The 26,621-nt window shown below is 46.1% G+C and overlaps 2 protein-coding genes across 6 annotated transcripts in view; one reads left to right on the top strand and one right to left on the bottom strand.

The window, feature by feature from the left end:
- tafa5a (TAFA chemokine like family member 5a) overlaps positions 1 to 18,144 on the bottom strand; it is a 58,543-nt gene extending 40,399 nt beyond the window's left edge. The window contains exon 1 of the mRNA XM_085902286.1: positions 18,033 to 18,144. Within this exon, the coding sequence (XP_085758412.1) occupies positions 18,033 to 18,144 (112 nt within the window). The remainder of the gene's footprint in view (positions 1 to 18,032) is intronic.
- Positions 1 to 26,621, top strand: part of LOC147040279 (uncharacterized) — a 161,577-nt gene that overhangs the window by 107,987 nt on the left and 26,969 nt on the right. For 4 of the 5 annotated variants that reach the window (XR_015063127.1, XM_085902280.1, XM_085902281.1 and 1 more), the window contains one exon: positions 2,976 to 3,123. The gene's annotated coding sequence lies outside the window, so the exon portion shown is untranslated. Of the gene's footprint in view, positions 1 to 2,975; positions 3,124 to 14,658; positions 14,777 to 26,621 lie in introns of those variants that run through there. The other variant, XM_085902283.1, reaches the window with a different exon arrangement.

Below are 26,621 nucleotides of genomic sequence, written 5' to 3' on the forward strand. Positions count from 1 at the left end.
ACCCCTCAGGGCAAATTATTGCACCATTTCCAGGATTAGTGTTGACATGTTCAATGTACAAATGAGTCACTGTTTTCAAATCAGGAATTCAGATGTAGAAATGGCATCATTTTTTTTTTTTTTTTGCATTTCTGCATTGGCGAAGCCTCCGTGTTTTGGCAACAGGCAATATGAATTTTCATCGCTCAGTTTGTGATCCAAAACGATTTATCGCCAACTGAAAAGCATGACATATTTAGCCCCAGATGTCATCATATGATGGCGAGAAAAATTCTTTAAAAAAAAAAAAAAGCATTTAAAAAGGATGCCTTGAAAGCAGCGTGACTGAAGGAGGATCCAATATAGAGCAAAGAATCCAAACAATAGCTTGCATAATCCCGCCCCTGCAGTGCAAAACAAATGCAATTGTTTCCTCTTATTTATATCCCGCCATGTTGTTTGAAGCTAAAAGAGAAAATGCAAATTTGCAACAATGACACGCACACAAAAAAAGATTTGTAGGTCAGCCATTTTTCCACACTAACACTCTTTAGGGGGGCTTCCTCGTGTGCCCACTTGTGTGCATTTCTAATTGAGGCAGATGACAAGTGATGGCAGCACCCACACCGCAAAAGTGAGCCGAGAGCCCCCACCCCCCTCGCCCCTCCCCTCGCAGCTCCCAGCACTAATTAGCTGATAACAGTCTCTGCTATCAAGTGCCAAACTGCACGCTTTCCAGTTCCGCCACCATTGCGCCGCACGTGTTTAACTTGTGATGCATCCCGAGACTTGACCCGGACAAGGATTTGGGGCTGGGAATTCTGCTCCGGCGTGCATGTCAAACAGGATCATATGGACCGAGCATATGCCAGCGCACGCCCCGGCGGACCGGCTAAATATAGTACATCGACAGAGTCAAAAAGTTTCAAGCCGACGAGAACCGTTCGCACGGTTGACGTGACTTGGCACCTGTTTTGACACTTAACGTGCGCCAACCTGTTAAAACGCCCCACCCCCCCTCAAAAAAAAAAAAAATTGTCACAGCAATTCAAAGTGACACCAGCAGTTTGTGTAAATGAGAGGAAATATTTATACGCCGCCTTCGCCAACACCGAGCGGCAATTAGGCTTCCCACCCCGTTAAGTTATTCATCAATGTGCAGATTGTCGTCGGCGCTGGCTTGGGATGGAAATTCAAACATGTTAGTTGAGGGAGTCGTGTGTTAACGCTAGTAGTCATTGTTTCCTTCGGAGTAGCGTCTTCTATATACAAGATAGGCGACGCAACAAACTATCATCGGAATCAGAGACGAGTAAAAACCGATCAAATATTTTCAAAAGATGAATGGTCGTAAATATTGGTGAAAAGACCATTTGTAATTTTAGTATTGACACATGAAGTTGATGCACAATTTGTGTTTGCGGGCCACATAAACTGATGTGGCGGACCATATCTGGCCCCCGGGCCTTGTGTTTGCTGCCTGTGGTCTTGATATGATCTTTTATTTTGTTCTAATCCTTCTTCCTACACAAAGATAAATTTCGGAAAATCCCTCTACCCCGCCCCTCCCCTCCCTGCCGTATGAATTAATAAAGCTCGTCTCACCTAGTTGCAACTGTCCCCCGCTGCTTCTTCCTCTTCCTGACACCCCCTCGCTGTTCGAGAAGAGGCGTTCCCCGCTTTGTCCTTTTGCAGGTCATTGGCCGAGCGCCAGGACGAGCCCTCGCCAATAAAAGCCATGAGTAATGGCCTCAAATCTCGACATTCGCTGTGTTTCCCATTATTTCCTATAGCCGATAAATCTGCGAGAGGGCTTAATCAGAGAGAAAAGCCAAAACGGAAGGCAAATGTCCACCGAGGTGTACGACACAAATTTAATCAGAGGTAAAAAGTTGAGGCGTCCCAAAAACGCGAGGAACATTTGTGAACTCTGAATAAACACATTTCCAAATGGCGTCGAATGAATATTTTATAATTTGATTTAGTCAAAGAAAGCCCAGAGACGCTCTCGGGAGACCGCACGCATAACGTTGTTTGAAATCAACAACGGCTTTGTTGCAATATGTTTGGGAACTATGCCGAGCGGAGGGGAAAAAAAAAATATGCGGTCAGCATCCGGGAGTCCATAACTTGACTTCTTTTACGACAACATAAAGATTTTGAAGCCGATATATAGTTGTAAACTCCTTTGCATGAGAAAGGCGCATTGATTAGATTTGCTCTCGCAATATTTGATGGCTACGTTTTTCCTCAAAGGAAAACCCACAAAAAAAATGGAGCCATTGGAATTGAATGGGAACACAAAATTAGGTTACTTTTAATGCAGAGGATAAAGAATATATTTCCCTGCGAGTATATCAGCGGTGAAAAATAATTCCAGTTCTCACGTCAAACGTCTCAGTTGATTGACAAGATGGAATCCACTACGTACGTTCTGGGAAGTCCCTTAAGCGTTCCTGACAACTTTCTAATCCCCTCGAAGCGCTAATGACCAACGTGCGAGTCATTCAAGCCACTCCTCTTCATATCTCACATCTCTGCGTGTTGCTTAGCCGAGCCTTTAATCTTCCTCGCCATGAGATAAATTCACAGAAAATGTCTCATCACTTCCATTTATAAATGCAACGCTTTTCCACAGACCACATGCTGCGGCATTTGCAAAATAAACGTTAGCGGCAACGACGCTTTAAAACTTGCGTCAGCCCTTCATCACACTCCCGATATTAAATACGCGCCTTATTAATTTGTAAACTACCCGCAACGTCACGCCGTATTGTTTAATTGGAATCAATGTCACTCACGCCGACTCGAAAAACAAACTTCTTCCGATGGTGAATTATTTATCGTCTGTAAACACACATGGGCAAACACGGCGGACATTTTATTAAGTCTCATTACAGGAAATGAAATGGCCGACGTGATTAGTTAGCGACAAAGGGCTACGTTGCCACAAAAGTGCGCTCTATTGCGTCTCTAACTTTTCACTCCGCCCACAGACGTCGGTGACGTATGGAGACAAGTGTGCGCCATTTGCCAACAAGCACTTTGCCTTAAGAAGATTGTGCAAATCTATCTAATCAAAAGACACACAAGTAATTTCCGGAAGGAACCTAATGGACACGCTGCACTGAAACGCCAAAACAAGTAAGTGATGAATCTGAATGTACAATCTGACACAAATTGCACCAAAACGTCACTTGGGACACGAGCACCACAAAAACATTTTGTAGGAAACAAAAAAGATATATTTTTGTAAAATAACACTCATGGCACTCCATCATAGTTTTGACCTTGAAGACTCTCATGCTTTCCGTGCAAGTGAACCCGAAAGACACCTGACTCATCACTATTGATCACTTTATGCAACGAGGGTGTCAAATTAAATCTGTTAGGCGGAAATTAAAAATCAATACGCTGACAAAATTAAATGGATCACACTTTCTGGCCTGCTCGGAATCAACCCCCTCCCTCCCCCCTCGTCCGTCCGTCCGTCCGTCCACGATAGGACGGCAAAGAAACCACCGTCGTCGGCCTGTCTGGGCGAGACCGAGACTTTTTGCATACGAGGCGGGAAAATGCGTATGGAAATGAAGGAAGAAAGGTGACACGCTGATAGAAGCAATAACATGAGCCTTTGCCACAACCAAAGCGTTCAAAAACAATCGAGAAAATGTGGACGGGGTAAGAAAACAACAACTCGGTATTGATTTGAACCATTATTCCACCAAGTTCTTCTGTAATCTGATTGAAGAATGACGATAAATGCCGAATTGCAGTTTTTGTCCCCCTTTGTTTACAATTTATTTGTAGGGCTTGTATTGAAAGATGACCAAAGTTGTTTGCTAGCTTGATGGAGATGGAAAAGCCAGCCGGATAGCAACTTAGTCAAGGCAAAAGGTAGAGCGCAATCAAAAGAAAAGGGCAGTTTCCTCGAGGTTGCGACAACCTTGAGTCACCCCGCCCGCCACGCTTGTATTCACGGAGAAAGCCGTAAAGAAATGTGATCATTAGATGGAGGGCACGTTGGCCTGGAAGAGACAGCGGGAGGGTAAAGAGAAAGTCGAAATCATGGAGGTCACGTGCGGGAAGGCAAATTTATTGTCTCGCAGGACTCCGGCAAGACGGCGAGGAAAGTGCTTGGAGTGACATGAAGGGCGAGAGGATTTTCTCTCTCTCTTTCACTCGCTCGCTCTTATAATGCTGTAGCAGCCCGTCAAACGCTAACACTGTCACCACAGGCCGCTGATGGACACATTATTGGATCCTCGCAGCAGCCCTTTGCTCACTTGTACTTCTTCACTCGAGACGTGTGGCCTTCGCCAGAGGAATCGTTTGGGAGGGGTTACCGCCAGCCCGGGCTCACGATTCAATTGTGACGTGAAACCTAATAAAACTTGCGTTGTGTTCTGCTTACACTTGACGGCCGAAGCTGTCTGCGGTTTATCTTTATACATGAAGCTTTAGGAGACAGAACAGATGGGGTTGTCTTTAGTCAGTCTCTCTGGACGGCCTTGGCCGAGCAAGATATTAAATCCTTGTCTGGAGTTGAGTTTCCTATAAACGGATTAGCTAGCGAGCTAGCTTTGATGCGTTTGTTAGCATGAAGCTAAACAGACTTGGCAATAACCAGCTTGAGAATTATTTTTTGAAGAATCGTTTGGCTGTCAAACGTCCGCTTCTCCTGCTACCTCGTATATCTTTAATCTGTTTGAATTCTTTGGCCGTATCTTCAGGTCAGTTGTATCTCGAGGCATCGATTTACATTAGAGGTGGTGAGATTGAAGAGCGGTGTATTTTCGAGCCTCTCCAGGTGTTGCGCTGCCTCTAAAATCTCCCCGAAAGACGAGGGGATAAACACTAATTCCACGCAGGCTTTGTCTCTTGATACAGTGAAAATATGGCTTGAGACTCCATGATCCTCCGCGATAGAGATGTGAGGGCACCATCTTCCTACTTTTATGCCGAAAAACATCAACAATGGCATCGAAGCGACTTATCTGAAAAAATCTGATCTCTTTCTCTGGCTCTCTTTAGGGCCATCATACAAACAATCTCCTGGCAGCCAAAAAAAAAAAAAGGGAGATATGAGATTAGTTTTACGGGTTGCTGGCTGCCAAGTGCTTCATGTTTATTTGGTATGTTTGCAAGTTATTGAACAGAAGCCAAAAAGAACCGGCGTCATAAAAAGCTTCCTTAAGAGCACAGCCATCAAACGAGGCTCGCTAGGCTCCCATCGCTCTCGTGTGTGCATATCAAGTAGCCCTCCCAAAATGCTTAGAGGGCACGGACGATGTTTCACGGCGCATTTGCATATTTATCCACCGTCAATTTTCCGCCCGTTTTCTTTTTTTACCGCGTGAGCTGTATTTATTGACTGATTTAAGCGCAGTAAGCGCAAAAAAAAGCTTAGAAAATGAGCCGAAGCCCGTCTTTTCTCTTAAAGAAGGCCATTTGCATTACACCCTCATTACCCGCACATTGCCATCCTTCCGAAAGCCTCACGTCTCAGCATTTTCTATACGGACACACTAAATGGACATAAATAGATGCTCATGGGTAACGAGAAAGGGCCACCCTTATAGTAAATGTCGTTAGGCCTTAGAAAGTGAAAGGAAACACTTTGAGGACTAGTTGGCCAGGAGCAAAAGAAGGAGGCCATCTGTGCAGCCGAGTCGGGTGTCTGGCAGCCGTCTCAGTCCAATCCACCCTTCCCTGCTTGTGACTGACCACCATTGCCCCTCCCCTTATATCCCCCCCAGCCCCTTGTATCCTGAACCACCTCGTGTCACATGACGGGCGGAAGTCGCAAGCCGCTGGCATCCATCCGAGTTGTGTTGGTACAGTGGCTGCGTGAGGCCCAGACTGGCCGATTGGCACGAATCGAGTGCAAGGAGACCAACGCGTCTGCACGGCATGGACAGCTTGTTGTGGAGTTTCATGTTGCTGCGCATACTGCGCCGTGTCATGTTTGTGTGTTAAGCGGTTTTCACAGCTTTTTCAACACCTCCAAATAAGTAATACATCAAAAATACTATACATATATTTGCTGGCTATGGTTTTTTTTTCCCCCCTCTTTTTTTCCCTTGCTGGGTTTAAAGTAACCCACGTAGGGTGACATAGCTAACCCAATACTGGGTCCAAAAGGGACCAAGCCGATTTTATTTTATTTTATAGGGCTTTTCTTTTTAAAAAAAAAAAAAAAACAGCCAATCATAATCCAGCCCCTTTTATCCTCAACTCCATTTTCTGCCGTCGCTCTGATCAGACACTTGACCCGTCACAGTTTGAAGCCGCCATATTCCCATTTGTAAACAAGGAGGCCTGCCATCAGTAAATCAATATGACCCCACCACCACCACCACCACCCGCAACATTAGCAGCTGCGACGTCAAACCTCTGCCCGGTGCGGCGGCCCACATTCAAAAAGAGACGGGCGGGAAGAGCAATTTTGATGAAGTCCCTTTCAAAGATTGGCAGCCGGTTGAAAGCTTTTGCTGGCCTCTGCCTGCTCATTGATTCTCCCTTGATTTCTGGCCCGTGTCACAACCCTTTTTGCTTTTAACTTTCCATTTAACTCTCTTGCACTTTTCCATTGTTTCACCCAGCCTCTTTATTTATGTCTCCTTCCCAGCCCGTTCTAAATCTTTCCTCCCGTTCGTCGCGTCATCCGTCTCGCTGTCCATACACCAAACATCAGTCGCGAGGGCGTACGGATGAGTAATGCGGCGCATTTAGCGCAAGCGCGCCGTCCTAATAACCTCGGCGAAGCGCCGGCGGCGTGACATAATCCGTGCCGCCTTGAGGGAAAACGCATTGCGCATATTTGGACAGATTAGCGCTAATCAATTAGCATACGGCCTAGTCCAAATGAGCATGTAAAATAACCTCGCGTCATAAATGCCACAGGAAGTGCTTAAGAAAGCAAAGAATTCGTCAAATTTGACTACAAAACGTGAGAAACGGGACCTCGAACGTTCAGAAGATGCTCGGCCCGTGAGGAGTCGTCAAACTCTGGTCACGAACAAATTTATTTTTGTCCCGCTTTAGTGTCGCCCATCTGTCTCGTTTATACGGGTGCAATTCGGTAGCTATCAAACAAAATCTCTTTGATAACATTTTCACCGGGATAAAGGCCCGTAAAAAAAAAAAAAAATGGCAACAGTTGTGGAATGATGATGATGATGCCTAAGAAGTATTTTCTAAAAAAATCTCTCCCTCGAGCTCATCCTTCTTCTCCTGGCCCAAACCCGGACATCCTGCTGTGAGCCTTGACCTGCCCCTTTATCATCACAGAGCCAGGTGCACCCTGGGAGCTTCCTGCTTGCTCTTTATCAGCTTTTCCTGTAAAGATGCAAAAAGCATGTTTGGCGCGTCGCTACTCGTGTTAGCCGGGGGAATCCATCAGATATTATGGAACTGATAACCCCAGAAAAGCACGTGTTGTGAGCAAATATGTATCCAGGCATGAGTGTGTGTTTCTCCCAGGGAAGGGCTGAGACTTCAAAAAGAGCCGTGGAGCTCATGCCGATCCTGTTTACATGTCGGGGCTCGGACGGTTTTTAAATCCCCGTCCGCACCACCACGCCATCGTATTCCCTCTACGGGAAATTATGCTTCAGTCAAAAAAAAGTAACGCGAATGACGTGACTGTTGCTCAAAGGGAAGAAACTTTTTGACTAGACTTTCCCTCTCATCAAGCCGATCACAAAGAAGATTGATCGGTGCCGCTTAGGGACTTTCAAGTGGATTTTAACGACGTTGATGTGACGTTAATGTGCTTGACAATATCCATCCACCCCCCACCCCCCTTATATTTTACGATAAACTGGTTCTGGCAAGCTTCAGGATCCTCTCGAGCGGCATCCATCACAAAAGCGGAAAACAAAAAATATCTACGTGGGCTTTTTATGTAATCGGTTTGGGAGAAATATGTCTAAACAAGCCATGTAATTTAACGGGACGTGGCAGTCGCCGTTGCCATGAAACCTCGTGAAAAATGGCTCCAACCACGCAAACCTTCTCCCCCAGTCTGCCCCGTTTTTCAAAATAAAATAAACATCACTTATGCACGGAGGGACACCAAAAGCCACAAGTGGAGGAACTAAATAGTTCACAAGTAGCTGCCAATCAAACCACACGAGCCGGAGAGCCAAATTGCTCTTCTTACATCAAACACCCGAGTAGAAGTCGCCTCGGATGAAGCCATTGATGCCTCCATTAGTTATATCATATATATTGTTTACTCTATATACGTATATATTAGGGTATTTCACATTAACTTCAGGAATACTTTTTAAGCCTGGTCGTTGGAAGCAATGTGGATCTCTGAGGTCATTGAGATAAAGCTTCACTGACCCCCCCCCACCCTAAAATTGCGGCGACTTCATCGCCGTTGAGAGTAGGCCAACACACCTCGCAATGATCCCACCTTCGCAAAGACCTCCAGAGAGCAGAGTCCTTCTGCCTCAGTGATGAAATCCATCACATTTCTATGATTGCAAAAGGGGTCCGGCTACCCCCCCACACCCCAGAATCACTCAAGTGCGTCCTTCAAATCCAGAAAGTGCAGGAGAGCAGAAATATACGTGTAACCCCCAGTGACCTCATTCTTTTTCTTTGGCTGCGCAAAAACGTCATTCACCTTAGTGAGACGGAATCCGATCGATATCGGTTTCGAATCCAACACGCACGGGTTTTCACAATGATCTCCGCACCCAAGACTTTTAAATCCAACTTCATATTTCTCGCCGTCATTTCCTCCTAAATCAACCGCCCGCTTGTAGTTTACAACACAATGTCACCGGGCCTTTAATAAACTTAGCTCAATAATCACATCACATTTTTATTCTATCACCTTCCCCACTCGCTGGCTGTCACTTTTATGTTTGATTTTGATTAAGACTCCTCTAATAACTTTTTAGGACTGGACTCGGTCAGGACACGTCGTTGATGTATGAATGTGTTAGAAGATGAATCGATTTGGCGCGTAGGCCGACCCGCTTGCCTTCCGCGCCACCCATAAAAGTACATCCCGCTTGTTTTATGGTCAAAGTTGGGTTTGGTCCTGTCAGATTGAAAGCCACTTTCAAGCTGACGTGCCCAAACAGATAAATCAGTCCTTTTTTTGATTGATGGACACGATGAAAGGGGACTCGGCTATTCCGATAACCCGCGCCTCGCAAAGCCCCCGCCGCAAGTCTCCCGAGTGTCCAATGAGCTCCGCCTGATCCCGCTCTCACTTGGCGCATCCTTTTAGCGAGAGGCTCACAAGTGCAATCACGCTCTTTAAAAACCCAAACAGCACTCGCCGCGGAAAACCATTCGACCGGGCCGATCCTCTCAGCGGCTCTTTGTGGATGCGACTGCGGAATGCAAAACTCTGCTCGGCTAAAAGGGATAAAGAGATGATTTTGGATATACCTCCCATCTAGTTTACCCCAAATGTGGTTGTTTGGATGGAAGCTAACCTGTCTACTCAGCAGATTACAAAGTTGTTTAGCTAGCACTTGCCTTCTCTAATAGCTGGCCCGAAATGATTTTGAACGCACTCCTGCTGTTTATTCCCAAACCAACTGAGTAGCTGGAGTCCTCTTAGTTTTTTTGTTTTGATTCTGTTCACAAAACTAACTCCCACCGAGTTCACTCCGGAGGACTTTTTCTTTCCGAGCGACTCCGAAAATGCCCCCCCGACACCAACCGCCCACGAGGTTTCCTGAGGGAGCCACTTATGTGTGTTTATTTAGTACAGGGAGCAGAGTTCCCGAATGGCGCGACAGAGCGGCGGAACCCGTCTCGCTCACGCTTACAAGAGGCGAACCACCTGACCGTGCGATGGCTTGGCGGTCGCCGTCAATCATCGTAAGCCGCTGCAGCGCAAGTGAGCTTTGCTTCAGCTAATTCTAAAGGCTCGACTTTACTTACGATATATATATATAGGTTTTTTTTTTTAGTACTTTTATGACGCAACCGTTAAACGCTGCCGGCTCTGGGTTTTGTATAATCTCTGCGGTTTAATGTTGTGTTTAGGTGTAGTCGTCATAAAAAGCTTCTGCTAAAGTGGTGTTAATTGCTCGGAAATGGGGATTGTTGTAAACGAAGACAACTCTTGACTTAACGTAGCGTCCAAACGATGGAGACCTTACATCACTGGTGTCAAACTCAAGGCCCGGGGGCCAGATACGGCCCGCCACATCATTTTATGTGGCCCGCGGAGACAAATTGTGCATCAAAGATTTTTTTTGGACCGGTTTTTAACTAGTCTGATATATAAACGAGTTTGACACCCATGGCTTACAGTAAGCACGCAATGTCACTCTAGTTTTTTATTTTATTTATTTTCTCCGCTCTCCTTTTTACAGCTTCTATTCAAGAAAGAAGCTTCAGGGGTAGGAGAAAATAGAGTGAGCATTCAATTCTGCCTGAATCATCCCATGGTTTTTGCTTAACCCTGATGAAAAGAAAAAAAAATCTATGGCTTATTTTAAAGGCTGCTGCTCGAATCGTGCCTAAATTTGACATGCCCGCCAGGTTACGCAACCACGTCTTAGCATCGAGAGCGAGTCGCTAAGTGTTGCCGAGTGACCTGCGAGGGAGGCAAGCTGTCGGCCGCCCTCACGCAAAGGTCGAGGCTTTCCGCGGAGGCTCCGCTGTTAACACGAGCACAAATTATGCTCGTTTAAGGGGAAAAGATGAACTTTGTCACTGGAAGAGGTCCTGGAGGAAGTTACTCAGGCCTGAAGTGACATTAAAAGCATAAAAGGAAAAACATTGATGTCTTAAGAGTGGCCGTTTAATTCAAGTCCGTGATGTCATTTGCTTAATGGGCTATTTTAGCATACGGATAAAACGGAGCGATAAATCTGACGCCGTTGACCCTTAACAACTGTACGACACAAGTTGTAGCAAAAGATGGATGTCAAAATATTCTGTGCGTGTGTGTGTCGCCAGACTCATATGAGTGACACACAGCAACTGAGGCTGATACCAAACAGTCCAATTCACAATGGTAGCAATTTGAGAGAAGGTCGTCCCATGTGCGTCACAACCACACGCACGATGTTGCCAATTGGGTCCCCGCTGAGACGTCGTAATGAGCTCCTCAAGCCTTGAGAAGCAGGCGCAACTCACATGTTCCGTCGTCATTGTAACAATGGGAGGGTTTATCAGTGCCAAAGCCTCGGGAGGGAAGGAGCGCGAGCAGAGGCTAGACAGGAGATATTGTGTACAAAAGAGACGAGCCAGGCTGAGATAGCGAGAGAGCATGATGGAAATATGAAATAAATCTCCTCCAGGATGTAGTGCGTGAACCGAGGCACGTTTCAGCGTGGAGAAGAGGCCGGATTATTCTTTCAGGAAAACAATATAAGATGTGATTTCTTATGACATCATATGACATATGATTTTCATAGTCACCTGTGGCAAAAAAAGGGAAGCGTGGAGAGTCTGCGTGTCGTCAGTGAATGGGCTCGTTCGCGTCTATGTCAATCTCCGATTCGGTAGAATAATGTTACGATACTATAAAGTGACATCCAGCTGCTAATTTGATTTCACCTCGTGTCGGGCGGCTTTTATATTATAAACCAGGAATAGCTAATGACCGCTAATAACTTTCTTGGACATATGGCGTCGGCGGATACTATACAGCATGTATGGCAGCAGGAGTCAGCTGCTGGCATGAGGAATCAGGTCGGCCATTATATACGTTCACTGATCGCACGCGCAGAAAAGCCCTGCAGGGAAACCCATGTGGGTGTCGCTCACCACCTGCACCGCTCAAAGAAACTTAAATAGAACAAGTGCAAGATCACATTGGGAGCAAATGCTTCGAGCCAGGCGGGGTCTCAAATCAAATCTTTAACCGTATACCGCGACTACAGCAGCGGCCGCAAATCAGTTCATTGTTTCCGCATCCCAATACGGCTGTTGGAGCGGCGGCGGTAGAGATAAATGAGGGCAGGCGGGTTGCAATTTCCATATCATTCTCACATCCAGAGAGTGAAAGCCAGAGGAGAAACAAAACCACTAACAAGCATTTTTTTTGGGGAGTACTGGTAAAACCTCCTTTGCTCGGTTCAAACAGAGTCACAACTGGCTAATGGCAGGTCAAGCCAAGTTGGTTCAAAGGTTCAGAAACGCGTGGCAATTAGTGCCAAAAGCTGGAAATCACAGTACCGCTGCAAAAATGGTGTGTTCTCACAAGAAAAATAGTCACAAAAATAGAGCCTGGTGATCTCGATACCAAATCAAAAGAATCCAATCCGAGGCGTGTAACATCGTCTCTGGACTGATGATAGCCTCCGGGAGCGCATTTTGGAGTCGCTATGAAATGCGGCGAGGCACTAATGAGCATTTCTTAGTATTAAGATGCAATTCGTGAAGAGATTGCTTTTTTTTCTGGCGAAAAACGGCAGTCACTCGGGTGCTCTGAGTCACATTAAAATCAACCCTGGTGTGATCTCATCACCGACTCATTCAGAGGTGATACAATGGCGAGCGATGACGACTCGCGACGAGTCGACCCAGGGCTTATCAAATTGTAAAAGCGGTCGAGGTAATGCGGCGCGTGGCGCCGAGCCAAGCGTCCGACCGGCCGACCCGCGGGCGTCCCGACTCTCCCGCTTACTCCTTAAACCGACTCGGTACTTGATGACACGCGGGGGCAACGAGAGTGCAGCTGTCACGAGGCCGTAAATGTCCTGCGGATTTGGCTCGCAGACACATTAACTTTGAATTGTGGTTGTCAGCACGGATGCTGAGGTGTGCGGTCAGGAAGGGGAGGGCGGCCGCCTCGAGTAGGACCGAAGAACGCCTTGGAGGTCTAATAACAAGTTTGAGAGTGGTGAAAGTTTGGGGTCTCGAGAGAGCTAATTGATTGAACGGAGTTGACTTCAGCACAATTGTCACGGCGTCGGCGCCGTAGTGTAGATCAAGCTTAGGCGCGCCACCTTAACTACCTCTCAGGCCGCCCATTGTGACAAATGGCTTCTGTCTCTTCTAATGTAATATTTGTTTGCGCTTCAGAGAGCCTCCGGGCTGCTACCGTCGGCAGTCTGCTTCCTGGCGTTAGTTGACTTTATTCCCCGGCCGGCTGTCAATTACCCAAGCATCTCGATGTTGTCGTCTGTCTGTCTTTTGTCATGTGGGATCACCTGCCGCCCCCCCCCCCCCCCCCCTCACCCCGACTATCTACGGCTCCCCTGTCGACCTCTGGCTCCGTCTGTCTCGCGCTCGCCATTTCGCCGCTTCCACGGGCTCTCTGTCGCTTCTCTGGCTGCTCATCTCGTTGTCTTCTCATTCGCTCGACACCCCCCTCCACTCCCCGACCCGCACACGCCGCCGTGTCTTTGCTCCAGATGCTAGCTGTCTCAGCTCCGTGGGCCGTGTCTCTGTGATGGGCCCCTCCAGGAATTCAAAGCACCATTCTGGCATTTTCTTCCAAGCAATTGCTTTTTGTAGTAATAAAGGAAAAGAGGTGGGAGGAGGTGACAGTGGGAAACGGGGCGGGGGGGGGGGGCTTAGCTTTAGCATCTCTCTCTGGATGGACTTACTGGCCCAAGGCAAAACATGCACAAATGTGCATTCCTGAATCCTCTTGAGAGGGAAGCACAGAGCCAGACTTCTGTCTAAATTCTGACCCAATTAAGCACAAGCCTAGCTCAACTTAAAGGACTAGTTTTAAGGTAAAAAGTAAGTCACTTTGACAAAGCTTTCTGGATTATGTTGCCATTTGCGAACATCAAATTGTCCTGTGTCATTGATCCCGTAATATTGTCGCATTTGCATGTTGTTTTCCATTAATATGAGTCTGTGGCATTTTTAAAGAGTCACACCAATAGCACATTAATTCCTAACGGGACCGCCAACATTTAGGGCTGCAATTAACCACGTCGTCACTCGTGTAGGCAGACTTGAAAAACACTCTTTTGCTTTGGTAAAGTAAATGTCAGCGCATATTTGCATGCTATTAGCGACGGCGGCAATTTGGTAACGAATGCACGGGCATGTCTTAGAGACGAGTGTGAGGTGAGAAGGGTTTTTGAACATGACCGAATTTGGAAGGGCACGTTTTAAAACTCAACTAAACATGTGATTTGACCCAATGAAAAATAAACCAACACAAAAAGATTGCTGCAGATTGGATGCTCCTCATCAAACTTTAACCGCCGTCCATTATTGAAAAGTTGCTTTGGAATTCAACTGGTTCTTAGCGCCGAAGACGTTCCCCGAACGGCGCAAGCTGTTGGCGTCAGCCATAAATGAGCGTGTCCTGGTGCAATGTAATTGCCTCATAGCGTGCTGACCTCGGCACATTTTAAAGCTGATGGGATGACGGATGGGCCGGCGCCTCGCCAGACACCGGGCCCGAGGATCACTGCAAGCCTTCCGGTCGGAACGTTCGTGTTCAGGCCCATTTCATCTCAGCACGCAGATAGAGATCCCAAGCCTACTTAATATTTCATACTCCAAGTTGCAAAATAGTCATATGTCTTACTTGATTTACAAAAGTCGAGGCCTTCCGTACGCGCAATGCTTCATTATGCGATAACGACAAATACGACCCTCCGCCTCATCACTCTTTAAATTTTGCAACAGCGCCGTCTAAAAAGCTCTTCAAATATGTATACGCACTCTGGCCCAATTTCCCGGGGTTCCATAATGTGGCGTTTCCCTTTCTCGCAGCAAGAAGACATAACAAGTTGACTTCTTTATGAATTTACCTCCCCGGGCCATCGGCGGGGCCGCTCTGCTACTCCCTGACAGCGGCTCTTCTCTCAGCCCCCCCTCCCTGCAGAGGAGAAGGCTCCGGGCTACGCTGGAAATAGGATAACATATTCAAATATGTGCACGTGTTCACCTACAAGTGAGGTCAGCCTAGTCCCGTTTTTTTTTTTTTTTTCCCTTTTCCCTCGCCGACTGGTGAATCAGCCCCGGCGGAAGCTTCTCAGACATCGCAGACAAAAAGCTAGTGTTTTGTCTGGAAGCCAGCGATCGGAAGTGGATGTATACGCTTGGTCGTAGCTTCTGCTATCAGGACACGTCGGAGCACTTTGGCGTTTTAATAGCAAAGCAAACGGGAAGTAGGCGTAGAATATGATATGTATGCAACATGCATTTATGGAGCTAATCTTAGTAAATCTGGATCACCGAGGCATGCACACTCACGGGACACTTCATTAGGTACGCTAACGTGCTAACGTGTCCCGCGGTCACAACGTGGCACACAAGACCGCATTATAAGGAGCTCGATGCATCAGCAGTCGCCGCGGGTTTCCGAGCGCCAGGAAGCGCATCCTAAAGCATGCTAAACTGCGGCTAACCCGACAGCTAAGATTAGCATACTGATTAGCTCGCACAGCCCGAGCAGACGACAGGCTCATGAATAAAGAGCGATACGCGGGAAAAAAAAATGTACAGCCGAGAGGTTCCAGAGGAGGGAGCTAGAGGCAGATTTTATTTTATTTTTTTTTTAAGAATGTAATCAGCGGCTAGTGAAGCATTCTTGTGTGATTAGAGTTTCAAACAGCCTCTTACAGCTCGAGTAGTTAAATTGTTGAGCAGCTGCCATTTATCTTGCCAGTGTTTCGCTCTCGTCTCTCGCTGACTGATTCTCTTCTTTCTGGCTTTGCTCCCTGCTCCCTTCTCACCATGCCCTCCTCTTCCTTCTCAGCAGGGGTTCGCCTTTCTTATTCTTCGCCGGGCCTCTTTTCTATCCTCTTTCCTGCGGATCATCCCCCTTTAAACGCCCTCATTTTCCTCCAGCGGCTCGCGCGTTTTTCTCTTTCCAATCAAAAGACATCAAGTTCCTCAGTCTTTTTTTTTTTTTTTGTCTCTGGAGGGCCAGAGTGGGGACGTTAGAAGTCGGATGTTGATTCGAGGTGACGGGCACCGTACGAATGCGAGCTGGTATGAAAGAGCTCCCGCTAGCCGCTTTGGTCCTCCGTCGCAACGGCAACATTATGTTTCTTTTTTTAGATGACTGAAAATGATTTTCTTTGCGTAACCATTCAATTTGTTCTCAGCGCAGCGTGGGCAACTTGCTGCGTGGAAGCTTTATGACCCACAAAAGCATTTGATCCGCCTACCTTGCGATTCAAAAAAATCCAAACCTCCGATGAGCCATTATAAAAAGCCTCCAACCCCGTACACCGCCGTTTACAATCGTAAACTTTTACAAACATAAACGCTTTGAACAATGCCACTGACTTTGCACATCTACCAACTGCAAAAAAAAAAAAAATCAAGGCTGATGGGGAAATGCTGAGCGAGCAGAGACCTCAGTCAATAGCATGCCGTCGTCAGCTCAGACCTTCCACGCTGGAAGTGCCTCAAAAAGGAAATGAGTGCAACGGGGAAAACTGGCGCTAGTCTGTAGAGGAGGAAATTGAGGAAGGTCAGAAAAAAAATATAAAGGCACTGAGAAGAAAGTTGAAGAAAAAAAAAAGAAAAGTGTCTTCAGAAGATCCACTTGAATTGATTGGGAGCCAAAGTAAGAAGAACAAGCCAAGAGAAGATGAAACGCGGACACTAGGGAGCTAAAGAAAAAAAGAGTCAGGAATATCAGTTTCATTTCAGCAAGTGATAAACAAAAGTTTCCCTTCCCGTTGCTTGAGGTCAGCAAATAGTACGAGCTAAAGATGTTATGAAAGAACAAGGGGGAAGGGCCAGGGGGAGTGGACGGACGCCGAGACTTGCTGACTGCAACAACCAAGCGTCACCATTGATTGACCCAAAGCAGGGGATCAATCGACACGGCCGTAGACGGCGTAGGAGAAAAACAAAAAACAAAATAGGCTCCCGCTTCAGATCAGACCCTCAGTCTTTTAGAAACCGGGCCTCTCCATTGATTGAGCCGGCATCGGTGTGATTGCAAAGCAAACTCAATCTTCTGCTTATCTTTCAAGGAGAAAAGCACACGTGGCTGCTTCAGACTGGCAGAAGAAGAGGGTGCAGTGCCCCCTAGGCTTCAAGTGTATGAAATACCCTCACTATTTGCATATTTGATGCGAAATGGCTTCAAACTATTCAAGTCCGTCTCAACCAATTTTTGAAGCGTCACAAGCCATTGTAGTCCAACTGTACCCCGTGGAACAGTTTGAATGGTTTCCATGACGACCAAGACGCAGATATGGGTGGTTCTCCGGAAGTGTGGTCCAGAAGTGTCACATGGGAGCCCAAGAATATTTTGCAACAATATTGTAAAATCCGACGATTGATTGTAAAAGAACGAAAATAATGACTCATACAATTGGACCACGCTTCTGGAGAACTACCCACATGCTCCCAACTTATGGTTGTGCGTCTATAGCATGTTTGGAAAAAGAATTCCGAGCGCTTTTGAATTCCGCACCCAATCTCTCATATCTCCAGGTAGCCAATTGAACTTGCTTTCATGAAAATGAAAGGACAACGGAGATAATGAATACTTAATGTGCTTCAAGACAGGATGATTATATTCATCATTAGCTGAGGGGCTAATGGTATACTCCCCCCTTTCCACAAGCAGTGGGCTGGAGCTCCGCATGCCATCTGGATCTTTCTTCACGCGTGACTCACATGTAGTCGCAGAAGAAGTGGGCTTCAGAATGGCACACAGGCCCTGTGTGGCCAAGTGTGTATGCGTGTGAATACATTTGCCTAATAAGGTTGAATGAACTTGCTCGTCAGGAGTTTGCTCTTTGATGCATCCTCTGGAAGTCGCTGTTTGGTGCTGATAGCCCAATGACTGACACATGACTGTCTGACCTCAGCAAGTCTGCCACAGCAGCATAGCCCCCCAGGACATGTTGTGTGTGTGTGTGTGTGTGTGTCTGTGTGTGTGTGTGTGTGTCCAATAGACAAGCTGAATTACATGACACTGCTTATGTGGCATCGGTGTCCACATTGCAGAAGCAATCAAATCACAAGACACTCGTCATGAGAAAAAAAAATGTGTTTTGGAGCAATCCATACATGAATATATATATTAGTGTTGTATGGGGGCCCCTGGTTATCATGCGCCTGTCCGTCATTACGCACATGGGTGTGGGCCCAACCCGGCGCGCACCAGCACTTACCGCAGTAGAGAAGCAAGAGCGCGGTGAGGAGCACAAAAGCCCAGAAAGTTGATGACATCCTCGGCCAGCGACTGGCGTCTTTGCGTCTGGCTGAGCGGGTCAGCGATGCCATGAAAGAGCACGCAGAGGATAAAGACTTGGGGGGGGGCACTTGAGGACCAAAAAAAAAAAAACAGCTCACAATCCAAATGGGGCTCTTGTGAAGCTCATTTCTCCGTGTTATTTCCTCTTAAGAATAGAAATGTCTGGCTGAAGAAGGCGGGAGGGAAAAGGTTGATTTGTTCCCGCGGTAGTCCGATTACCGGTGCGCAAAAGAAACATTACATCCTCCACGCCGGTCGGGAAAAAAATGATGTCCTTTAGTTGTCGACCCCCAAAAAGTGCACGGAATCTCAATTCCCGACGAGGGGGACGCGCCGGCGGCTGATTGCGCTGAGTGGATGCTCCAAGTGTTCAATCATCTATACCGCAGCGTCGTAAAAGATCCTTTCCACCTGTGCTGCCTGCTGATTTTTTCTTTTCTTCTTTTTTTTTTTCTCTCCCCCACTCACACACACAAAAAAAGGCACCACTCCAAAATAACAGCGAGGTCCTATGCAACCCAGTGATTAAGCATCGAGGGAGCCGGGCAGAAAGTAGATCACAGCGTGCATGCTGGAAGACGGTGAACGGATGAGATGAGCGAGAGAGAGAGAGAGAGAGAGCGAGTGAGAGAGGAGAGGAGAGGAGAGAGGAGAGCGAGGAAGAGGGAGGGAGAGAGTTAGGGCGCAAAGTGCGCACCTCCAATGATGTCCAAAGTGAAATGCTCACATAAGATAATCAATATGATGTCACGTAATTAGCCCCGGCTACGTCACAATATGAACCGCTTTGACGATTTGTTTATTGACAGATTGCGTGCTGTACGTTTGATTTTTTCGCATGTATACTCCGAGTGCACGGGGCACATTCGGGCTGGAACGGGTCGTTTCATTAGGCACACCTGAGACAGCCTCGTCCACTGTTTTCAAGACATGCATTTGATATTTTGATTATAATTAATATAAAAAAATAGAAGGATAACCTCAAAATATATAGTAAAAAATACTATTTAATTAAATAATATTAAATAATGTCTATTCTTAGTGTGTAATTAATACAAATAAATAATGTAATATATAATATATATATTATATTATAATAAAAAATATAAAAATATATTATTAATCAGCGATTATTAACAAAAATGGATGACGAGATCCCATGTTGAAAGTTGTCATGGAAATTACGATTGCACGCTCGAAGCCGACCCCGCCCATTTGGAAACCCAACCTAACGTCTGACACACGCCTTTTTTGTATAAACAGCGGTTGAACTTGGGTATCATTCCCACCAAATGAACGATTAATTAATGGACATACTCAAGTTATCCCGTTTAGCCTCAGCGCCGTAATGAGCTCCAAATTGGGCGTCTTTTAAAACAGACTATAAAAGCACACTAATAAAATGGTTAATTGCAGTATATGCCTTTCCTTGTAATCCGCTAAATCTGTGTGTAATTGCTCCGTTTGACTACTTTCAAATCCTCCGCGAGGACTCATTGGAGAAAAGCAGCTCTGGTGGACTCTTCTCGTTAAAACGGAACAACTTCATCAAGTCGGCGCCTGCCAGCCATTTCTATTTATTACGCCCATCATGCCTTGATAGAACCTTGTGACTTGTTTACCTGTCACTTCGTTTGTCCCTTGCCAGATTGTCGCTATCGGAGCTTTTTGTCTTTTTCATTTCCAACCAATCTGTTTGTTCCGGGGATTTGGACTGGGGCCCGATTACCCGAGTTTGTTCTGTGCATCCGCTTGATTGTTTGATTTGGAGCTTTTTTTTTTTTTTTTGACTCTGAGCTGCCTCTCTGCCAGTTGAATTCCAGTTTTAATCACTCCACTCTGCATCTTGTTTTTTTTTTTAGCAGGGTTGTTAAACTTTTCCTAGTTGATGTTGCCCTCCTCCAACACACTTGATTCAAACGATTCGGATTATGAATCCTTGTGGAGGATTCTAACCTGTCGGTGATTCATCTTATGTCATGTCCTTCTCAAACTCAATGAGATCGATGGCGGTATGCAATGAATGTTGTTAATGAAGCAAATTGAGAGTGAAGAGGACCACAGACACGAGGAGAACGTCCAAAAATGGAAGCCTTGTAAAAGTGCCATCTCGTCTATCGTCAGACTTTTTGTGCTACAAATAGCAAAGCCGGTGCGGAGCTTCGTCTCTCACGGCGGAGCTAAGCTTCAGACCTGACCTTTCCCGCCGTCGCTCGGCTTTGATCTGGCCAGACACGAGCGTCGCCACCATCTTCTTCTTCTGCTCGGCTAGTCCACCAAGGAGCGCTTTGAACATGGCCGACTCGAGTGATTTAAGCGAACAAAGCCACGGTGGCACCAGTCGCGTCTCTGATTTACTTTCGGCGGATTAAGAAAATTTACGAGAGCTTTTGGGATATTTTCCCGAGCAGGAGAACTTTCAGATGCAGAGGAGCAAGCATTAGTCTCACAGTTCAATCAGTCTGTCTTGGCTCTTGCATTTCTCCTGAAAAAAATATTTTTATTTTGTTATCACGAGGCAAGAGCTGTCTTCGTTCACCCACCTTCCAAAATACTCATCAGTAGACCCAAATTAAGCCATGTTGTTATTCCAGATGCCATCTGATTCTTGCAAATCATTTTCATCCTTTGGAAATTTAGCACGGCATGATTGGACTAATGACGGCAGAGCCAGAGGACAATATTTCTTCCAGCAGCAGGGCTAAATGTTGATCCCAGGTAAACAAGCGCGTGGGAACAGAGCGGCCCACCTGTCCCCCCTACCCCTCCTGCCGGTTTTGGAGGCTGTCGTTTACAAATGGATAACAGGTGCCTTTGCGTGTATTTGCCACTCCGCCATTTGGCACACTGCCACGGGACACATCAATTGAGCAAGTTATTTTAGGAATTAAAGAGGAACGACTCAGTGTGTCCGATTTTTGTTTTTTTTCTTTCTTTCTCGACATCGTAGTTCCTTTTTTCCTCAGTTTGAGCTGCCAACATGCAATAACAGCCTGTCACCTGCCTCTCAGCCCCTGCAATGCCAGATATGAAGTCATATCCGATATGAGATAATCACCATAGCGACAGGTTAGCTGGGATTTTTCAACACGGAGGCGTCCTTTCTTTTCCCGTCGCTTTCCCGCTTATGGTTTGACGGCGGTGAGCAAGTTTGATTGATGTGGTGTGCTTTTCTGCGTGAGTCAATAGGAGCAGGTTGCCACTCGCTCCGGCATCCGTCGCAGCTGAGCACCGCAGGTAGTCCAACTGCATGGATTGTACCCCAAAAAAAAAATAAAAAATGTAAATGAATAGCGAGCGCTCGCAAATCATGTCGGAAATGACTTTGTGTTGCTCCATTCGCACCTGATGAAAGAACTTTTATTATCTTATTATGGGCTGCGTGTTGCACTGACACGATGGCTACCGTTGGGGGGGGGAGGGGGGGCGGCTTTTTCCTTTGACAATTATTTGCAGGCAATTCTCTTTCTTCTGAACAAGGCGCCATTAATTGCCTTTGCGGGGCTTTGAAATGAAGTATGGCAAAGGCTTTAAGTCGACGACTCCCCAACTCATTTGCATGGTAATTAATATATTTGTGTGGAAATCCCCAACGCGTCCGTACGAGCTTTTGGGGAAATGCGCCTGGAAGCCAAAGATGAGCGGCGTTCTAATCAAAAGCTGCAGTGTGTGTATGTGTTTTCCTGTTGCTTTAAATCTGCCAGGCACAGTCTGAGGCCCATAAATAGAGCATTTGTGGAGCAGGAAGCGGCTCCTTAACCAGTGGGCATTGTTTCTCGGTAATGTGACTCGGTGTTGGTAGAGGAAACGTGAATGACGTGAAAATGAGCTTTGTGAGATTCACATGCGGCGACGGGGGCTTGGGGGAGGCGGGGCTCGATTCGATTCTTCAGGCGGTTGGTTCGTCGTGCATATCAGATCACATGCAACCACCTTGTCGTTTATAAGATCAGTTCAGGCGAGCATCCCGTAGGCCGACTCAACTTATAACACCAACGTAGTCGTGCCTAAGGGTTCATCTCTAGTATCCAAACGGCGTACATTTTTACAATTTGCTCCGCTGTCCGTCACACAAGCGCACCAACACCTTCTTTATTCATCGGAATAGGAATGCAGGACGTGAGTCAGTATCCTCAGGTTATTTCTTTAAAAAAAAAAAAAAATGACAGTAAAAAAATGACAAATAAATGATAAATAACAAAAATAAATGAATAAAAATGATAAATAAATAATAAATGTAGAGTGGACTTGCCAAAAAATCGGGATCTTTGAAAGCAATGGACCATCGCTATCATCTTTCCCACGTGCGTTTTTGAAACGACACGCTCGGCCTTCCAAGTTCCAATCAAACGGAAATCCTCACTTTATTTCAATCGCTTGACAGCCAAGCGCAAAAAAAAAAAAAAAAGCACGGCCAAACAATCCCGACCGATCTATTTTGATTCGGCGGGTGAGAAATGCCAGCGAGCCTGATTAGCCGTATCACGCAAAGAGGCGGCTAATCTCGTTTTTCCTTGCCGCGTCCCACCGTACGCCCCCAAATTGCTTTTACTGGCCAACTTTGCGGGTGCCTTCCGTTGACAAATGCCAACCCGCAAACAAAGCCACAGAGACAACCGACTCTACAAAGATTTGAGTGGAAAACAACTACAGCCATTGGCATAGCACCCTTGTTTTTTTGTTTTTTTTTATCTTTGAAATAAGCCCTCAGCAAAGGAGCCATCTTGGCATTCCGTTGCAAGGCAGACACAATTAATAGCACTAATTACAACGCGGTGTCATTTAGCCAAGCCAGTGTCTTGTTTTTTTTTTTTTGTGGAGGTCCTAAATCGCTTGGGCCAAAGTAACTGGAATGGCAGCACAAGCAATTAGATCAATGATACCTGTGATTAGCTCAAAACAACATTCTGGCTGTGTCCTGTTGCTTGCCAATTCACGATTGCTGACAATAGAGTCGCTAAATGTGATTTAAAAAAAAAAAAAAAGGAGAGACATGCAAAGATGGACTCGCACTAGATGACTTGTTCTATGAGTAGGCCGATGAAAGGCAGTTTTTGTAATTGAAGGGATTTCACTGACGCCGTGAAATGATTTTCTTCCATCGGCATCGATCGACATTCCCAACGCGTTCGGCGCCGCATCGGCAATCCTCTCACAACTGTAAGCCGCTGACCTTATGACTGTGGCTGGGAATTTATGCAGCGCATTATCACTGATTCCCATAAAGATGTACTTTTAAATTGGCCCATTTTTATGCTGCGAGGGGGGCTGTCTGATAAGACGGCCGATTTTCCCAGCGTGCAATTTTAGACTGGATATATAGAAGTCGTCGGTTCATTAACTAGTAGCTCTTCACCGCTTCTGATACAATTGCACGGTCGCCATGGTAACGACGCTTTTATGTGATTGTGAAGCCATTATTTGAAAAGTATCATCAAAACTATGACCCGCTTTGAAATGGACTCACGCACTCAAGATGTTCCATGTCGCCTCCTCCTTCATCATCATCTTAGCGAGTGGTAGGCAGGTCCGTGGCGTTTAACCTCCAGAGCGTCGCTTAACCCCTTTGAGAGTCGCCGAGGTCACGCGTGGGTCGTTTGTCCACCTGGCTGTCAAGCCGGAGTCATTAGAGTCACGAGGTGGGCTGTGAATAAGTGTTCAAGTGTCCGGAATGACATGTCGGGTCGTCGCCGTAAATGACTGATAAGTAATGTCGCCCGCCGACTACCTCTTCTGATGACTGATGCGTCCGTCGCATGGACACAGATGGCCTCCTTCACTTCTCTTTCAAACCATCTGTCTTTGTCTACATTAGTGTCTTTAACCCAGGTTTGGAGTTTCTCGTAGTTTGGGTACTGTACGCCGAGCCGAATGTTTTTAAAATAAAGAATCTCAATAGTTCAAATTAATTAGGAAAAAAAAAAAAACGCTGCTCATGTTTTGATTTCACCAGGTCATGTTTGTGACTGATATACTGAGCTCAATTATAAATCTAAACAGATGGCATTGTGTTGCCTGTGGCGCAGCAATATTTGTGTTCATAAAAATCAAATTTTCTTACCCCAGAATAAAATATAAAAGCACCATTGTCAGGTTGTTATCGATTTGCTAATTGAGTCCGTTAATCATTCATATAATTAACCGGCTGGTACAGCCATGGAGCTAAAATCGCTACAAGCCATGTAGGAACGTTTAAACGATTCATCAATTTACACCACCCATCGGACAATATTTTCCGCTATTGATGACTCAAGGAGAAAACATGTTTATGGTGACGCTTCCCTAGTAAATCATGAGACTGGTGCTTATTTCACGTTATTAGAGGAACCATGACAACCAAGCCATAATATTTACCAATCAGTGGCCGTGATATAAAAAAAAAAAATGCTTAGATATGACGACTGCGCTTTGTTGAAGCATTTTATGCATTTCTTCTCCGCTGATGAAGTCTACAGCGATCGCGACCTCGCTCATATTTTATTCCGTTGATATTGTGCGGCAAGGCCACACAGCAGCATGTCGCGGCTCGCGTATCGACAGAGCTACTCCAATGAACTAGTACGTTAAACAGTTTTCTGATCAATATTTAATGCAAACAGTTGCGACTATTTAGCCTCTAAAAGATGGCGAGGATTCTGCTGAACATTCTCAGGACTTGACAGCATCATGCGGTGCGCGGATGTTGCTTTTAGCGCAAATATGATTATCTAAAGCCCCGGCTGAGCTGCTAACATTAACACCACTGTTAATCTTGTTTTCTCAAAAATGTTCCTGGAATTCCAAAGCGTTTTTGGCACAGCGGCGGGATAGTTTGTTTACCCCGCCTTCCAGCATGCTGGTTGGTGCGGTGCTATCAAATTTACGTATACTTTATCAAATCCATATTGGTAACAGTGACAAAACTTTGATGAGTTATTTTTCGTTTCGTTGCCTCTGGGCTGCTTAGGGTAGTCCGGCAAGACGCTGTGAGAACGTAAAAAGCCGACACACATGCTGGCGCTCGGTTTTTGAAAATTCCAAAAGACTCTTGAATAGTCTCACGCTGTTGTCATATTTATGAATAAAATACGATGACACCCATCACACTCAAAATCACCATACGGCACCTACGCCACAACTTAGACCTGCTTTTGGCTCGTCTAGCATCGCATTTCTTCCTACGATAGATTTGGAATTCCCGTGATACAGCAGCGGAAGATTTTTTTGTTTCTACTTAGAACAAATGATCAAGTGGCTCAAAGCCTTAAATTTCCTTGATTAAACCTTCTTGAAGGAGCCCGCTTTCATCAGGAAGCATCCAACAGCAGGTTTCCACAAAGGCATTGCCCAGGGAGATTTACTAAGCAGCTCTCCTCACAAATACAAACATGTCAAAGGAAATACAAGAAAGCGGCAGATGAAATACAAACACAGCTGGATGTTTGCATCAGATACTGGAGGCTGTGTCTCCAGGTACGGCTAATTGGCTTGATGAAAACGGATGCTGAGTGGTGGCTGTTAAATGAGAGGAGTGGTCGCTGTTGGCTCGACTTGAATGATGCAAGGAGAAGGAGGCGGAAAGATTCACCGACTCTCCCTTTGCGACGATGATAACGCTCGCTCTTGAGTGACAGGGGTGTAGGACAAAATGGCATCTGCAATTTGTACCCAGGAGGAAGATGAGGCCTCACAAACAGATAAATACTCCGAGACTAAAAGCAAACATAGTCGCCGAGAAATGGGCCAGTCCATCACCGACGGCTCCGTGTTGATTCAAAAGATGCCCCGATTTTTGGGGTTTGTTCGCAAAAAAAAAAAACATTCTTTGTTTTACATTTCGCTAACTGATAACCTTTCTCAACACCGACGTTGCCATTTCCCGATTCAATCAGGAGCTCATTGACAGAAGCATGTGGTCAAAACCACATGCACAAATCTCCGACCAAATAAAATTAGAGTAGATTCAACGGCGCCGAAAACACATCACCAAAGCCGGCAGATGTAATTAACACGGGTTAACATACAGTTCACAAAGGGCCGCCTTTGGCTAGATAACGCCGCACAAAAGGTAAAAGCAGTCGCACAAAAGCATCACCGGGACCCCCGCCCCTTTACGCATTCATGCCACGAATGAAGCGATCGATTCCTAACTCGGTGGATTCGATAGTAACCGCATTAATCCGCCGCTGGGCACAGTCGGCGCGTCTAGCGGACAGCCACTCTGTCAGCCGCTTCTCTGCTAGCCTACTCGGTCGGGATCACTATCGGTAGTAGTGCGCCAGCCAGCCGCAAACAGGGAATGAATGAGTCAAATGAAATGTCACTATATTGTTATGCCTGCCCTTTGCAAAGTGCCTGGTCGCGGGAGTCAAATCAAACTAGAATGGACGGTAAAGTTCAAGCACGTGAAACGCCGTGTCGTGTCTCCATGTTTGTTTGAGCGTGTGGGCATGAAATTGAGATTTACCTCGACTTGTTTTCCACTCAAAGCGGATGACAAGCAAATTTTGTAGGCTTTGCGGTCATA

Source organism: Syngnathus leptorhynchus, chromosome 21 (assembly GCF_054491065.1).
Source record: "Syngnathus leptorhynchus isolate UIUO chromosome 21, UIUO_Slep, whole genome shotgun sequence".
NCBI lineage: Eukaryota > Metazoa > Chordata > Actinopteri > Syngnathiformes > Syngnathidae > Syngnathus > Syngnathus leptorhynchus.